At 46.1% G+C, this 17,572-nt stretch overlaps 2 protein-coding genes across 2 annotated transcripts; both read left to right on the top strand.

Annotated features, from left to right (window-relative positions):
* Positions 1–4,634: 4,634 nt before the first annotated feature.
* MANF (mesencephalic astrocyte derived neurotrophic factor) lies at positions 4,635–11,353 on the top strand. The gene is made up of 4 exons (XM_035106068.3): positions 4,635–4,751; positions 6,643–6,770; positions 9,510–9,651; positions 10,924–11,353. The coding sequence occupies exons 1-4, from the start codon at positions 4,664–4,666 to the stop codon at positions 11,106–11,108; spliced, it is 543 nt and encodes a 180-aa protein (XP_034961959.1). The 5' UTR covers positions 4,635–4,663; the 3' UTR covers positions 11,109–11,353.
* Positions 11,354–14,078: 2,725 nt separating this feature from the next.
* RBM15B (RNA binding motif protein 15B) lies at positions 14,079–17,225 on the top strand. The gene has a single exon (XM_035104975.3). The coding sequence runs from the start codon at positions 14,188–14,190 to the stop codon at positions 16,957–16,959; it is 2,772 nt and encodes a 923-aa protein (XP_034960866.1). The 5' UTR covers positions 14,079–14,187; the 3' UTR covers positions 16,960–17,225.
* Positions 17,226–17,572: the final 347 nt, after the last annotated feature.

A 17,572-nucleotide genomic window follows, 5' to 3' on the forward strand; every position in this document is an offset into this window, starting at 1 on the left:
ATCACAAACTGCATTGGTTTTGCCTTCTATCAAAACAGAAACATGCCCTACATCTGAGCAGTAACCACACCAGGAAGCAGCTTCTGGAGCTGGAATTCAGAGTGTTGGCAGCAATTTTCCTACCCATGGAGAAAATTTAAGGACCAGAATACGGAATGCTCCATCACACTCATGGCGAATGATTAAATACATAACGAGAATTATTGCAGATAAATTCAGAAGCAGAAAACCATGTGCAACACATGGAAAACAGGCATGCCTGATACCTTTTCAGTCGGATCGAATGGATGAAAGATAGGAATGGAAGAAAAACAGCAGCTCAACCCATCACTTAGCAAATATGATGGCATAATATGGGGGCAACTTTGGATTTCTTCCTGGGCTCAGGTCTTTTTGTTAAGCTTTAGCCAGCTGATGAGTATAGTGAGGGTACAATGTTGAATGTAGAAGACCCTGCTGCACATCTCCTAACGGGGTGGTCTTAGGGAAGTTGAACACTCTACCTACGAACCTAAGACCCTGCTGGGTCAAGGCAAAGACCCATCTAGTCCAGCATCCTGTCCTCAGTGTGGCCAACCACATGCCCATGGGACGCCCACAAGTTGGACCCGAGTGCAGCAGCACTCTCTCCACTTGTCATTCCCAGTGACTGGTATTCAGATGCAGACAATCTCCACCAAAACCTATTCAGGGGGATCGTTAGGTTGTTTCTGGATACAGATAGATGCGCACACCATCAAACATCTTTCCTCTACTCAGCACATTTCCCAGCACTCAGAACAATGATTATTTTGTTGCTGAGATGATAATTGTCTCTCCCCCCTACCTCCAACTGATATAATAGTGAGTGCTATGTAGAATGTGGTTATGCAAGTATAAGTACCTATTGCAGTGTCTGTGACATCACTGGCAACGAGCAACACAGCTCCTTTGTACGCCATTTTGTAACCTTTAATTTTGTTCCCCAATCTTGTCTTGAGGCTGAGCATTCTCCCATTCAAACATGTAGGCACTCTTTAAGCCCTTTAACAGCAACTTAAAATACTTGCTTAATTTTTTTCCTTGTTTTTTTATGTCAACATACTGATTCTGAGTATATTGTTGTATTAATATATTACTACTGATGTGAATATTGTCTATTTTAATGCTGTTGAATGTATAGTTTATTTGATCATATATATATAATTGTAATTCTGTTAAAATATGAACAATTAATAAAAATATAAAATATAATGAAAGGGCCAAACATGAGCAGGGATCCACCTCCCGTCATCTTCCCACCACACACAGTATTGCCATGTCATTTCACAACCATTTTTCATTCTGTTCAATTGCTGTTCTTCCCAAGGAGTTCTTGGAGGCTGTGTGCTCTTCCACTCCAACGCAGGATGCACTTTTCCCATTAAAGAAATAGTACTTTGGCCACCCCATATATCTGTTTCTTTCTTTGTTGTCTAACAAGGCCCAAATACTATTTAGAATACTTACAATAAAGATAACTTATTACAGTTAACAGAAATAATTGATCCATCAGTCAGTTTCTCTATGTAGGGGGGGTAGCAGGGAGAGAGGGTTACATGCACAGTATAGACCTTTGATTGCTTCCTGTGTGCAAAAAGGATAAATCTAAAGATCTACCATCTGTGCATATAGGCACCCAGACCACCTAAAACAGGATGTACACCATTAAGTGCATTTCCCATTAACCTGCACTGTATGAAGATGCAAATTATCTGGGCATTACAAGTTATACACACCTTGTTTGCCTGACTACATCTTCAAAGTGATGCAGTTTGAACCATGCAAACACAAGCTCTATAGTATCTACCTTGATCTATGTGATATTTCAACCTGAATTCACTGACGGATGATTAGACTTGGAGGCAAGCCTCAAGTTTTAAAGTTACTATTCTAGTCTGTGGGAGCAGCGTCCCACAGAATGAAGGTAGGCTTTTTATCCAATAGACAAAATTCTGGCCATCCAGATACCATTGGACTCTAACTCCTATCAGTCCTTAGCCTTGACTTTTTCTTTTTGTGCTTGTGTGGGAGTTGGGAGTCCCAACAACTTCTGGAGCACCACAGGTTAGCCTTAAAGGCAGGTGCAGTAAGCTGAAAGTATGTCCTTTAGCAAAACTAAAGTGAGGCAGTGCTTAGCTAACTTAATAAAATGAATGCAAGGTAAGTGGTCCATTCTTAACATACGGTAAAAAGGATTTGGCTGAGATATTTAGGTTATAACTGCAGTCTCGGGAGCTGACTCGTTTAACAACAAGGAAGCGAGACAATTGCGTGCTATTGAATAACCCATATAAATAGTACAAATTGTTAAGATTCAGTGGAATAGTGCTCCTTTTGTCTTTCAAAGGTGTAGGAACCTTCAGTCACTCAATTTATATCTAGTACCTTGCAACATCTCCAGGTTCTCTATTAAACTGATCTCATTTCTATGGACTATATCAAGCAGAAATCTATTGGGCATAAGAATGCCTAGAATGTGGAGGACTTTATAGTATTGAAATAAAAGGGTGAGGTAGGCTTGGTTAAAGACACAGAAGAACCAGAAACTGCTTCCAAAGCCAAGTACTGTTTTTGGTGGATGCTGTCCCAAGCAACTCTTGGCTATGGGGGGGGGACACACACAGTGAGTGATAAAGGAGGGTGTCTCCCACTCACTTTTCATTCCGCTTTTCCTTTGTGGGGAAAGACAGAGAGGCATCTCTACATTTTCATTCTGTTGCATAGAGAAGAGACTTTTGTCAGCACATGTGAATGACTTGAGTGTGTCTATATACATATGGATATATTTTCCCCCCAAAATGTATCTAGTAAAATAATGTTTAAATATGGGTTGCAGAAATTAGATACTCTGTAATTAATCTAAGATGTAATGGATTTTACAGTTTAAGGAACCAATTGTTGGTTTTAAATAAGTTCTGTGCTAAAAATAAATACTCTGATTATGGTTGGTGTGCATTTTCATCACTCTTAACAAAGATATGGCTATAGATGATCAGCTGATAGGCTGTTTAATATTCAGCATCTTCCTCGCATACCAGAACTCTGTGCCGGGAGAGGCTTGACTCTCATGCTATGAGTCTGACCCAACTCAGCAATAACCACTCCAGGCAAGGAAAAACAAGGCAGTTCTCCTGAAATACATATTCTATTCCTATTTTTGCTTCAATTTCTACATTAAATTAAAGTTGGGCTGTGCCAGTTCCTCCAGGGTGAGCAAAAAGTTGGTTTCAACAGCTGGTGAGAAAAAAGGAAACCTACACATAGCAAATATGTGAAATAGTGCTAATTATTCATGTGTATACATACCAATGCAAAAGCAAACTTTTTGTTTATTCCATAATCTCATTTTGCTGCAATTACCTGTCAGTGTGATGCATTCTACTTTCATGGGTATTACGTGTAGCACAAATAAATACTGTGGTGAGAGGATAGAGCTGGTGACTTTCCTTTTATAATTCTGAATCTTAATCCAGCTAAAAGGAGTGCAGGTATGTTGCAAAGAAATACCTATGTAATGTAAAATGTGTGTTGCACACTTTACTTAAAAGGTCCCACACTACACTAAGAATTTTTATGTCTCCACCAAGTGAGGCTTGTAATTTGTACAGTATATAAAACATTTCCCTTTCTAGCGTTTCGCTCTAATCTCCCGCTCCAAATGAGTGTCTCCCAAATACGCTTGTAAATTGCCTTTCGCAAGCAAATATGCCATTCCTAGGTGCCCCTGAAAATGACAGGTCTGCAGGCCCTGCATCTTTCAGATTAGTGGGAGTGCGCAACACATACACATTCTAGACGTGGCATAGCTGCCACGCACGTGGGGCATCTCCCGTTTCAGACCAATGTTTATTACTGCTGCTGCTACAGCCGCTAGTACAAATTTCTTCTCCTCGCTGTGGTAGGCTGATTTTGAAATCCTGAGCTCACGATTTGTATGACCCTTGTGCATCCTTTGGATTAATGGCAGGCTTAAAGCGGGCCTTATCCTTTACCCGCGAGGCCCGGAGCTGCCACTGGTCTCCCGCAGATGGGCTGCGGTCCCACTTGCGCCTCTATTGCTGCAATGCCACCTTTTACTAACCAAGAGGCTGCTCGTTCGTAAAGAGGAAGAACCGGCTCCTGAGTCCTAACAAACGCCAGCTTCCGGCTCGGGGGTGGTGCCCTGCCTTCCACACGTGCACTTGCCCCTCTGCGCTTCAAGGGCCGGCGGAAGCACAGCCCGAGGCGGGCCGGCAGCGGCGTTTAGCGCCGGGGCAGTGGTGACGGCGCGAAATCCTGCCCGAAACAAATATGGCGATCTCCGCCTCCTTACAACTTTGCCGTAAAATGCTAGGGCTCCGCCGCTGGTCCCACTTCGCGCTAAAAGTGCGCGACGACTCCCTCGTTTCATTCGGAGGCGGCTTGTCCAATCGGCGGCCGCCAACTCTACTGTCCCGAAAGCCCGCCTGGCCAACCAGGAAAAGGAGCGTGGAGACTTGCAACGGAGTGTGCCAATGGCAGCCTCATACGTAGAAGGAAGAGGGGCAGGGCAGCCAATCGGGCTGCGGGTGGGCGGCGAGCGTGTCGTCAAGGTGCCGGCTGTGGAGGGGCTTTTTTTCAGTAGGAGCCGAGCTAGCGGCCGAGGCGGGTGGTGAGAAGTAGGATGCGGGCAGCTAACGGGCTCTGGGCGGCGCTGGCCTTGATCCTGCTCCCTGGGGAGAGCCTCGCTCTGCGGGAGGGAGACTGCGAAGGTGAGTCACCGTCCCCGCGTGGATGGTCTGGGCAGCAACGGGCGCGGAGGGCGGAAGGGGGCCCCCAGGGCTTCGCTGAGGGAGGGAGGGAGCGCGTTGCTCCGGTGGCCAGGTGGCAACGGCGCCTCCCCTTCACGAAGACGGCCTCCCCTTGGGTTGGAAACTGGCTACGAGTCTTGCCTCAGCCGCGGCTTCCACGCTTCTTTCCCCGGCCCGGTGCCGCTTTCCTCTAAATGGGAGGGACGCTGGACCCCCACCTCGCAAGGCTGCCATGGGGAAGGAGATACCTTTGTAGAAGGCGAGCATCAGTGCGAGTGGCTGCGGGGGCTTTGCTTGCTCTGTCGCTGTGAAGCCCATTGAGAAGATGCAGCTGCCAAAGGGGTTTCCCCAGAAGCTGCTTATATGAGTAGGGATAGACCCACATGTCTGGGTGTAGCATTGAGGTCACCATTACTGCAGTGGAGGCTCAGGGTCCTGCTTCCATAACGAAGAAGTGGGGTTGATGCGAAGTGGGGTTGATCCGCTGTTGTTGCTGCTGCTAGCGAAGGACGGACACTTAAAAGGATTGTGCCAGGTTTTGGTCTGTATGCTCCTGCCCCTGAGTTGGGAGCTTCCAGGGAAGCCCCCCTCAACTTCCTTTTGCTGGAAACTGTACACTTGACACAGGTGTGTGGGTGGGGGCCTTTTCTGCTGTGGCACCCTAGCTCAGCTCTTTCCTTCTGAAATTCCTTTACTCCCACAGACTACTGGCATGCAGGCACTAGGTGGAAATCAGACTGGCTTTTCAGACTCTGGGCATTAGTGCTTTTTATGTTTGATATTTATGTGTTCCCCCTTTCCCCTTTGGATATGTGTTTTAAACAGGCTATGCTTTATTGTGACCTGCCCAGAAGTCCTAGGATGTGGGTTATAAGTTGCATAAACAAACTCTTACCTCATTCCTTTCTGTAATCATGACCTTCAGATTGATACTAAGTAGGATATGCTGTGAATTATATCTGCAGTGTGATATAGTCTCTATAATTGTAATGGCATGTATGGGTCCTCCCTTGTATGACTTGGTGAATGGTTACACCCACAGGCTGAAGGTCTCCTCCACAGTACTTATGTTCCTGGTTACACACTAATGCAGAAGACTCTGTTCCAGGATTTCTAACAGTTCAACCCTTAACTGAATGAGCAGCAGCTTGAGGAGCTGCTTTTTTAAAGTACTGTATATTTGTTTCATGACTTGACTGAAGCCAAAGTTTGTTTCTGGAACCAGTTTTCAATACAATGAATAATAGTGTTTTTAATCATGTGCAGAGTGCTGCTAATTCATGGCTGATAACACACAACCATTTTGTTGATCTTAACCTGTGATCTTAACAGACAGAATATGGCTCAGCCAAGGCAAAAACATCTTATAAGGCAGAGTTGGTACCCCAGTCCAGGTGCCTGACACCGCCCCCCCCCCCAAAAAAAAACTCCATTAATTTTGGCATTGGCAGCACACCAGTGAGAATGCAAATTGCTCCTACCCCAGTCATTGGATTAAATACTGTATTTGATAAGCAGAGAAGTGATGACACTCCCCCCCCCCCTCAGCTGGTCTACATGAATCAGCTGGGGAGACAGGCTGTGTGCAAAAATGTGGCCATATCCAACACTGCCCAAAGATTAATGTGAAAAATGGTAGCTACCTCCTGTTGTAGCTAAGAACGGATTTGGACTGCCATGTTGTATGAAACATGCCCCTTGACAAGGTAGTCTGCTGTCATAAATATGCCCAATAGTTCATCTTCTACACTAGTGTGTTTGCTTTCGATCTGCTATACTTCATTCCTTTTGTGTAAGTTAAAAAGAAGAGAGGAGAATTTCATTTCAGCATTATATCTCCTTCACTTTACAGTGTGTGTTTCATTCTTGGGAAGATTCTACCAGAGCCTAAAGGAGAAGAATGTTGAGTTCACACCAAACAGTATTGAAAAAGAACTTTTAAAATCCTGTAAAGAAGCAAAAGGCAAAGAGAACCGCCTGGTAAGTAATTGTAACCGGGTTATTTATTTAAAACATTTTTACCACATTCTTCAGCTAAAAAGGCAGTTTGTGCAGCTAATTAAAACAAGAGTCCCTCTGCACAGGCTTAGTTTTTTTTAAAAAATGCTAGGTGACAGTTGAAGGAGGGAATGTCTATTGGAGCTGGTCATGTTCTGGTCAAAACTAGAATAAAAAACATAACTTAAGACAAAGAGGAAATAGTGAATGCCTGGATTGTCTGGAGATACAATCAGTTCAAATTAGGCATAAAACAAACTTGCTTAATATGCTGGCTGAAATAAAAAGGGCTTCACTAAGCACTGAAGGTTTAGTGGGGAAGAGGCCTATCTGATCTCAGCCAGGAGGTTGTTCTATAGAGTTGGGCCCACAGTACTAAATGCACAGCTTCTTATAAGACACCTGTATTACGCTGACAAAGTATTGCGCTCAAGCAAACACCACTGAGATTCTTATAAGAAATTCTTACTTAATAAATTTAGAAAAGTGTGTCGCAGTCATCCAACTTAGATGTAAGTGGGGCATATGTAACAAGACCTGGACCTGTTTTTTGTTTTTGTTTTAAAAGAGTGCAGCTGCCACACAAGCCTGTGCAGAAGTCCTTCTCTAACAGTAGTCACCACCTGGGCACCTGAGAGCAATGCTCTTTCCAAGAGGCCTCCCAAACATGGACCTGGTTTTTCCAAGAGCTGATAGCCCTGGGGGAAATACATTCTATGCCTAGTCTCTGAAAACATTTGGTTATTATTTAACCAACAGCTTTTTCGTGTTGTCAGTTTTAATTTTAAAACGTCAACCTTGGTGTATATGCCAATATCCAGACCAAGGTGAGCACTTTGTTAGCGTAAGCACTTCTACTTGCCTGATGGCACAATCTCCCCTCTTCCTCCATTGGACCCCAATGTGCTGTTCTGGGGATTCTCCCGATACACACACAGCCAATTGGGAGGAAAGGCTGGGGAAGACCTGTTGCACTAGCAAAAGTCTGTGTGGGTTTCCAGTAGCAGGACTGGCTAGTTTGAATCCGGTCCCTTCACTGGATTCATACATTCTTTGCTCATTTCAAATGCCAAGTCAGGACCTAACTAATTTCCATTCAAGGTCCACTTTAAACATAACTTTTATGTTGAGTCAGTAGCTCATTAAATCAACCCACAACAAAGTAGAAAATGGGTTGCACCGGAAACGAGCATACACACGAGGCAAAGCCAGGAGTGTGCAATTAACAGCAAGTAGCCTCAAGCCATGGAGTGTAATATGTCCGCTTGATGTCTTTGTTCTACCCAAGTAGTGGGGTTTGATACTGCTTGGGACTAGGTACAATTCCAGACAGTGTGAGGTGCATCCCCCCCCTTGCTATTGACAGACAGCAAGGTGTGTAATTGCTCAAGCTTATTCTCCAGTTACCACCAAGCTGCAGTGTGGGGAGGAAGAATATAGGAAGCTGCCTTATACCAAGTCAAATGATTGATCTGTCTAGCTCAGTATTGTTTACAGCAGCAGTAGGGAACGTCTACCCTGTGAGCCTAGTTAGACCTAGCAGGGGCCCTAATTTGGCCCCTGAGGGGGTCCCCCAAAAAAACCATGCCCACTTGCCTCACATATGATATCATATGTGGCATTATCTGTGGGACATGTAAAGATAGTAGCTGCAAAGGAACATTTGGAAGCTTAAAGTACACCTGATTGATCCTTGTTGACCACTGTCATGGGGGATTGGCTGCACTAGGAAGTTCCCAACAGAAATTCCCTAATGCAATCTCCTTCCAAAAAAAGAGCTCTTGGCACCAATAACCAATCGGTGCTGACAGCCATAAAAGGGACTTGGCAAACCCCTTTGCTGGCATCAGGTAATGGACTGGTAGGTGGCCCAGCTGTCCAAGCTGACCTTTGGAGAGAAAGGGACCCAGGCAGATCCACTCCAAGTCTACATTGACTGGTAATGGCAGTTCAGGGTTTCGCACAAAGAGCATTTCCAGCCCTACCTGGAGACAACAAAGATTGAAACTGAAATCATCTATGTACAGAGCAGATGATCACCTTTCCCATGGAGCAGGGGTGGGGAACCATTTGGCCCTGGCGGGCCAGATCTTTATCTCCCCCAGCCCAGCCCCATAGGCCAATTTTTATAGGTGGGCAGGACCATGACAGAAGCAGAGATGAGCTTGGTTAGAATGGTTGGGGTTCTGAGGCCAAATAAACTTCTTGTGTGAATTGTAAGGACAGGAAACCTAGATGTGTCTATGATGCCTGCTCTCACAAATATATCCTTTTTAGATTAAAAAATAGTCTGGAAAGGCCATAATCAAAGACCCATAATCAAATAATATTGATCCGTTAGGATAGTGTGCAGCTTCTAAGACAAAGTTAAATCTCTCCAAGTCAAGATTGGGGAGCCTGTGGACCTCCAGACGTTGTTGGACTACAACTCCCATTGGTACCAACCACTATGGTCACTAATGATGGGAGATGTAGTCCAGCAACATTCATAGGACCACATGTTCCCATTCCAGATCTAGGTGATAGAAAGGCTCTGATATATGATCTTGCATATTTCCTGTAAAGAAAAAGCAGCAACTCCTTTGAGCACTAAAAGTTCCTAATTAAGATAACAGCCAGCACTTTCCTGTGTAAAACCAATTCTTCTGAAAAGGTTCAACCAAGAAGAAATTATCTTAAAATCATTGCCTGACCTCTCATTTTCTATTCATTCCCTTCTAGTGCTATTACATTGGAGCAACCAGTGATGCAGCCACTAAAATAACTAATGAGGTGTCAAAACCCCTAAGTAATCACATCCCTGTTGACAAGGTTTGCGAGAAACTGAAGAAGAAAGATAGTCAGATCTGTGACCTGAAATATGGTGAGTATAAGCAAATTACCAGTAATCATTACTTTGGTCCTTGATATCTTATGTAGAGAGAGCAAGAGTGCTAAAGTTACTGGCTGTGTTGTGGTAGAGAGGAAATGACTTGTGCTGTCATCTTGAGTTAGCCTGGCAGTATGCCCCATTGGAGAAAGTGCAACTTCCAAGTAAAAGACAAGATCTTACGCATATCAGTTAAGATAAAACTTTTTCTCCATTCACCCCACCCCCAGTCATACAAAGATAAGCAACATGGTAATAGAATGAATTCAGTACCAAAGAGCTGCATTGAAACAGTGAAGACCCAACACCGTTCCTAGGACAATATGATACAAATATAGCTGTGAACTATTGGCTGGCTATGAATATTGCTGAGAACATGGAGGTCGTAGAGCAGAAATGGAGGACCTGTGGCCCTCCAAATGTTGGACATCAACTTCTGTCATTCCTGACCATTGGCCATATTGGAACTGAAGGAGTCCAACAACATCTGGAAGGCCACAGATTTCCGCCTTGCTATAGAGGATCATAATCTAGCTATTGGGTTTTTCATAGACAGTCGTTTTATGCTGAGGATGCTGAACTGTGACAATGGACTGATCAGATTTCAGACAAAAGGTTGAGCTAAGTTGCATATAACAGACAAATTATGGTTTAACTGTCAGCTCATTTTAGCAAGCCACAGTTGCTAATATATTCCAGCCAGGCACCATATGTTTTGTCACAAACCTGGGAATTGGAGTACATATTTGAAGGATAATCTGCACGTGGCTGTTTTGTTCAGTTGGGGATGTTCGCTTGCTGCCTAGGGATCTGAGAGATGAAGGGCAGCACACTCTTGCTTCTGACATCAGCCACTAAGCCAAGGGCCACTAGGAGGCCACTTCCCTTGCCTGTGGGAAGAACTTCAATGCAAGATACCTTAGTGATTGCTTGACCTCTAATATTCCAGCTCCATCATTGAGTTCATCTGCAATAGAATGCTCAGGGTACAGCCTGTTGACTGCATTCTGTTCTCGACTCCTACTGTACATTCCTGTTTCTTATCTCCCCCAGGTATAGATATTATCTGTGAAAACTTGTGCTCTTAATGAAAGTAGTCTCTAGGAGGTGCTATGACTTGTACTATTTCAGTTATGTTTTGTGTCTAAGGCTACATTCCTATGATACTTGAACTGGGAACAAGTCCTGGAATCTCTGAATTGTGGTCAGTTAAACTTGTGTGGACTCACAATGCTTCATACAGTAATATGCCCTTCTCTTTATCAGATAAACAAATTGACTTGAGCACTGTGGACCTGAAGAAACTGAAAGTCAAAGAATTGAAGAAGATTCTAGATGACTGGGGTGAAACATGCAAAGGCTGTGCAGAAAAGTCAGATTACATTCGGAAAATCAATGAACTGATGCCTCTGTATGCACCCAAAGCAGCCAGTTCACGGACAGACCTCTGACCACCATAGTGGCCTCTAGATCATTAGCAAATCACACACAAACTATGTTAACCTTTCTATTTTCTTTTCTGGAAAGCTGTTTTTGTAACTTATTTAACTGGGTTTCAAGTGTCAAAGTGAGCGGTTCTTTCAATGCTGGTTCAACTGCCTCGTCGTGTCTCAAGTTTTTATTTCTTTTGTCTCCAATTTATGTTTAAGACATCGACGTATGTATGGGATTTTTGAAATAAAAGTTAAGAAAGCCAGTCTTGTCAGTTGCATTAATAGGATTTGTATGGGTTTTATGCAAATCTGGCTGATGCCAACACAGATCCTTACTTCGTACTTGGTGCTTTGAGATTTAGGACTCTTCTACACTTCCATTTGCTCTGCCCCTTTCCCCTGGGGAAACCTGCTTTTTACCAATGAATCGGAACAAACAGCAATCAGGTTTTCCACAGATTGCGTTTGTTCTGATTCAGCAGGTTTTTCCAGAGAAAGCTATTGGGGAAACAAGTAATTGCTTGGACCTGTGCTTTCTAGGCACAAGACAAGTGGAAAATTTCTTGGACCCATGCTTTTAGGAGTAGGATGAGTGAGTGTGGGTGAGCCCTAATAATGGCTGTGTTTTGATAAAATGCTTATCTATGAGCTAGTGTGGCTTCTGAGATACCTGTTCTCCTGACTAAGGCCTTGTAAAATCTCTGCATTTTGCTACTTCACATCCAGGTGAACATGTGTGCTATATTTGGTATTTGGATTATTGCATGGTCTTAAAAGTATTTGAGTGCCAGTTTGTGCTACCTGAAGTTGTTAAAAAAAACAGTACAGTTCTTTGCTTTCAGAAATTTAAGCCCCTGATCCTGTACAATCAGTCTGGGTGCTGTTTTTCTACAGCTCTGAGGTAAACTGGCACCATCTATGCAATACAACTTTCTTGTATTCTGATTCTTTATTTACAGTTGTCAATACAGTACTGAATACAATCCTGACTTCAGCTACATCTATGTAAGGCAGCTGAGTCCAGAATATGTAGCTTCTTTGTATCCATGGAGAATAATAATAATAATAATAATAATAATAATAATAATAATAATAATGGGTAGGGGTTGATTTCAGGTTCTCTCATGCTCTTGGAAAGCTTTTTGGCAACTTCAGTTCATAAGTAAAAGAAGCAGTTAATATATACTAATGTAATACAAGGGTGTGTTGTACCAGGTCATTTATGGAAACAACTTTAAATGACCACCCACACTACCGTAAATGCATCTGTGAGCTAAACCCTTCATATATGGGTGGCTGCTACCAAAATCTCAATTCTCACCAAAGGTTGACTTAAAAACAGCATCATAGAGAAAAATCTATTGCTCTTGAGAAAAATTACATGTTTTAAACAACATGAACTTTAGGGCAGTTACTGTTGACAGATTACCCACCTGCATAACCTCCCCCACCCCCCAGAAAACTGTTTTTGAAAAGTACAGCATACAGTATATTTAAACTTCTGTTACAGCACAATCTCATGCACTTTTACTGTTATATGTGCTACATGTCTGGTCTCTGCTAGGACAAAATAACTGGACAGCATGGTTCTACTGAATGGGCCTGCATTATTATTATTTTAGTACTGTATATATTTTTAATCAAGGTAATACAAAATGAAAGGATTTTGACTTTTTAAAGCTTACCCTTGGCTATATCCAGTGTTTGAAACTCCCATTGTTCTAGGTGCATTTTGTGACAATGAATTTCATTAGTGTGAGCAGTTTCTGAGCTCGGTGCAGTACTGTGCCTAAGATTTCAGATTAAAACTGCAGAGTGGAAGGAAAGAAGGACCTTTTTCTGCCTCCCCACTTCCAGCTACTCTGAAGACTGGAGAAGAGACCCTTTAAAGAATATTAGGAGAGTGGGCAGGAGAAGGACTAGACCATGTGAAAAATGAACATAATATTTTAGCTGCAGTTCTTTTTCAGCTTTGTATTCTTGTTATTTAAAAAGTGCGCCTAGACATTCCATTGCTACACCCATAATTTAGGTTTAAGGTGCCATTTAGCTTCTGGTTCTCATATCTCAGTTTCTAACACTGAATAGATGCAGACACGTGGCTCCTTTACGTAATTAACAAGCTTTATCCTTCCAGTAGCACCTTAGAGATGAACTAAGTTTGTCTAAAGCATAGCTGCCAAGTTTTCCCTTTTCTCGCGAGGAAGCCTATTCAGCATAAGGGAAAATCCCTGTAAAAAAGGGATAACTTGGCAGCTATGGTCTAAAGTGCTACTGGAGGGGGGGGATTATTTTGTTTCGACTACGCCAGACCAACAAGGCTACCTTCCTGTAACTAAAGCTTTATCCTGTGCAGTTGTAGGCAAAACAGTCAGCATCTTTTCTACTTTCTGCATACGGAACGTGGATATTAACTACCGTTGCAGCAATATAAGTTTCCTTGTTTTTGCAGCTTCTGCCAGCACATTTTATTTTAACGGCATGTAATGCAAGTCCTACCGGTATTTGTAAATGCACGTTTGCCCTTGAAAGCTCAGGGACCAATAGTTATGCAGGTGTGCGCGATCGCCGGTTGCTCCCTTCCTCCGTCTAACAGCCGCTCGTCGGAGGCGGCGCGCTTTGGCCGAGAGAGGGAAAGTGACATCCGCTTTATTTCTACTTAAAGAAAAGGGAGAGGAGCAGAGGAAGGGGGAAAGCGCTGGCAACGCGCCGCCCAAGCGCTCGCCTTCCTGCTCTCACTTGCTATGCACTTTCTACTCCTCCCTCAGGCTTGAGCAGCAGGTAAGTCACGTGGAGGCGGGAAAGGCGGCAGCGCCCGGCCAGGAACACGGACGGGCTTTGCTCCTCGCCTCCCCGTCCTCTGCCGGCCGCCGGGCGGGCGCGAGCAGGAGGGGCTTTTGGGCGGCAGCCGCGGCGTCCAGCCGGAGCCATTACGGACGCGGCCCGTCGCTCGGCTGGCTCGGGGCGGGGTCGCGGGCTGATGACGTCGTCGGCGCGCACGGCGCGGCAACTGGGCAGAGCCGCCTTCGCTCGTTCCCTTTTGTCCAAGATGGCAGCTGCCGCCAGAGGCGCCTCCTGAATCGCGGGCCCCGGAGCCATGAAGCGGGCGAGCGAGCGGGATTCCAGCCCGGCGGGGTCCGGGGGGACGCGGGGCGCCTCCTCGGCCAAGAGGCCCCGCGAGCGGGAGCGCGAGAGCGGCGGCGCCAGCGGCGGAAGCAGCAGCCGGCGGGGCCCGCACCGGAGCTCGGGCGCCTCCTCCTCGTCGTCGTCCGCCTCCGCCTCCGCCTCATCGCGCAGCGGCCGGGACAAGGCGGCGGCGGGAGGCTCCAGCTCGCGCAGCCACCGCGGGGAAGAACGGCCCGGAGGCGACTCCAATCACCGCGGCGCCGCCTCGTCCAGCGCTAGGAGCAGCAGCAGCAGCAGCCAAGCCGCCTCCGCCGCGGCACCGCCGCCCCCGTCCTCCTCCTCCTCGTCTTCTTCTTCGCGGGCGCTGGGGGCCGCCAAGGCCAAAGTGCCTCTGGCCGCCGTGGTCGCCCCATCTTTGCTGCTGGGCGGGCCTTCGGCGGTGGCCGCGCCGTCGCTGCTTTTGGCGCCGGGGCTCGGACTGACGGCCGGGGTGGGGCTGGCCGGGGATCCCCCCGGCTCCAGCGAGTACAAGACCCTGTTGGTGAGCGGCCTGGGCCCGGCCCTCCCGGACCAGCTTCTGGAGGATGGGCTGTTCCGCCAGTTCCAGAGGTTCGCTAGCGGCGGCGCCAGTGACATTAGCGTCAAGCTCTCCCATACCCCCGAGCTCGGCCGCGTTGCCTATGTCAACTTCAGGCACCCGGCGGACGCCCGAGATGCTCGAAGGCATGCCAGAGCCCGACAGCTTCTCCTCTACGATCGCCCCCTCAAGGTGGAGCCTGTGTACCTGCGAGGGGGCAGACGAAGCCGCACGCCCCCACCTACCCCGTCCCCTGAACCCATGGCTTTCCTGCCCCCAATCCATGGTGTTTATCCTTATAAACAGAGATCTCTTTCTCCTGTTGCCACCCCTTTGCTGAGAGAGCCCAGACCACGACATGCTGCCGCTGCAGCCTTTGCCTTGGAAGCTGTTGCCTTGGGTCTCTCTCGGGAGCGGGAGAGAGTGCTGGATTACTATGGACTGTACGACGAGCGCGGCCGTCCCTATGGCTATCCCATAGTGGCTGAAGAGGATCTTAAGCCAGAGGATGATCAAAGAGCGACTCGTAATCTCTTTATTGGCAATCTGGACCACAGCGTCTCTGAGGTAGAACTGAGGCGTGCTTTTGAAAAATATGGCATCATTGAGGAAGTGGTGATCAAGCGCCCTGCAAGGGGCCAAGGTGGAGCCTATGCCTTTCTAAAGTTCCAGAATCTGGACATGGCACATCGAGCCAAGGTTGCCATGTCTGGCCGGGTTGTTGGCAGGAACCCTATCAAAATTGGGTATGGGAAAGCCAACCCCACAACCCGACTTTGGGTGGGTGGTCTTGGTCCAAGTACTTCCCTAGCTGCCCTTGCTAGGGAATTTGATCGCTTTGGAAGCATTAGGACTATTGACTATGTGAAAGGGGACAGTTTTGCCTACATTCAATATGAAAGTTTAGACGCTGCCCAGGCTGCCTGTGCACAAATGAGGGGCTTCCCTTTGGGTGGGCCAGACAGGAGACTTCGAGTGGATTTTGCCAAAGCTGAGGAGGCACGCTACCCTCAGCAGTATCAACCTGCACCACTGCCTGTACCCTATGAATTGCTACCTGAAGGCTACAGCAGGCACAGGAGTCTAGAGCAAGACTTAAGGGTGAGAGACAGGACTCCTCCTCATCTCCTCTACTCAGACCGGGAAAGGGGCTTTTTAGAGGCTGATTGGACCAGCCCTGTCAAAAATGCAGAGCGCAGAAATAATTTGGAGACCTACAGTCAGTCCGCACGCAGCCGAAGTGGAGAACGCTGGGGCAGCGATAGTGACCGAAGCGTGCTCAAACCATGGGAGGAAAGGCGTAAACGCCGTAGCCTTTCCAGTGACCGAGGTAGAACTGCCCATTCGCCATATGAGGACAGAGGCAGGACAAAACCTGGTGGGCCAGCTTTAGATCGCAGCCCAGAGAGGGCTCGGAAGGAGAACCACACCACAGAGTCTGCCACGGAGAAAGAGCAGAATAACTCCCTGCAGAACAACCGCCATGCATCAGAGGAGAAGCCTCACCGTGAAACATCTGATCTTCAGCCTAAGAAAAGGGACAGCGAACGCAATCATCGAACTGCTGAGGCTGAATCAAAGACTCATGAAGAGTCCAAATCTGAAACAAAGAAATTAAAAAGCTTATCAGATTATGCCCACACGCTGCAGCTTGCCTGGAATGGGCTACTTGTCCTGAAAAACAGCTGCTTCCCTACATCTATGCACATCCTTGAAGGCGACTTGGGGGTTATCAATGGGCTTCTGAAAGACCACTTGTCTGGTGGAAAGCTCACGCAGCTCAAGATTGCCCAGAGACTTCGGCTTGACCAGCCCAAGCTGGATGAAGTAACTCGACGTATCAAGCAAGGAAGCCCTAATGGCTATGCTGTGCTGCTGGCTACCCAGACTGCTCAAGGAGCAAGCACTGAAGGGGCCGTCCCTGTGGTAGAGCCTGGCTTGCAAAGACGGCTTCTCAGGAATCTGGTCTCTTACTTGAAACAAAAACAGGCTGCTGGGGTGATCAGCCTTCCTGTGGGAGGGGCGAAGGGTAAAGACAGCACAGGCATGCTTTATGCTTTCCCTCCTTGTGAATTCTCTCAGCAGTACCTCCAGTCCGCACTAAGAACATTGGGAAAGTTAGAAGAAGAGCATATGGTGATAGTGATAGTCAAAGACACTGCCTAGTATTTACTCTCTGTCTCCTCTCTTTCCTCCCTCTTTGCTGATTCCATATTTCTTTGTATCTCACACAGCCTGGTTGCTTTTAAGGCCAATTTCTTTGAGCGAGGCTCCAAAAGTCCTCCAAAAAAATTCTACAATTTAATTAGTTTCTAATTTTAATACCATTTTAATCCCATTTTGTTTTAATATGTGGCACTGTCTGCTGTGTTCTTATTTTTTAAATGTATGAAAAGTTGTCAGTAAAGCCTTGTTCACTGATGGATTTTTAACCTTGTGCAGTGTCCTGGTTTCTGTAGTCTGCCAATGGCTGGTTCCAATAGATAAAGCAAATAACGTACTTCAGACAGTTCTTCCTTTTAATGCTGTTCAACACTATTATACCAGGTTTGTGCTATTTTGATTTCTTTGATAGTTGAAGTCTGCTTGCTTCTTCTCTAGGTAGTTAATGCCAGAATTTTTCAAAAAGGTGGAAAAGGTAATGGTATCCATTATTGGACCAACCTTTTCTTGGTGGATGAGAGCTTTTGAGACGATTGTAGCCAAAGAACAGCTCTGTGAAGCTAAAAAGTTTTAGCAGTCCTCAACTCTTGGTGCAATAAAACATAGACTGCACCAT

The sequence above is a fragment of the Zootoca vivipara genome, chromosome 2 (genome assembly GCF_965207765.1).
Source record: "Zootoca vivipara chromosome 2, rZooViv2.hap1.1, whole genome shotgun sequence".
In the NCBI taxonomy this organism is placed as follows: Eukaryota; Metazoa; Chordata; class Lepidosauria; order Squamata; family Lacertidae; genus Zootoca; species Zootoca vivipara.

What these genes read in the sequence shown, in the direction of transcription:
- RBM15B (XM_035104975.3), top strand. Translation starts at nt 14,188, where the DNA reads ATGAAGCGGGCGAGCGAGCGGGATTCCAGCCCGGCGGGGTCCGGGGGG.
- MANF (XM_035106068.3), top strand. Translation starts at nt 4,664, where the DNA reads ATGCGGGCAGCTAACGGGCTCTGGGCGGCGCTGGCCTTGATCCTGCTC. An exon ending in GCGGGAGGGAGACTGCGAAG is followed by an intron (nt 4,752 to 6,642) that starts GTGAGTCACCGT and finishes TTCACTTTACAG; the next exon opens with TGTGTGTTTCATTCTTGGGA. An exon ending in GATCTGTGACCTGAAATATG is followed by an intron (nt 9,652 to 10,923) that starts GTGAGTATAAGC and finishes TCTCTTTATCAG; the next exon opens with ATAAACAAATTGACTTGAGC.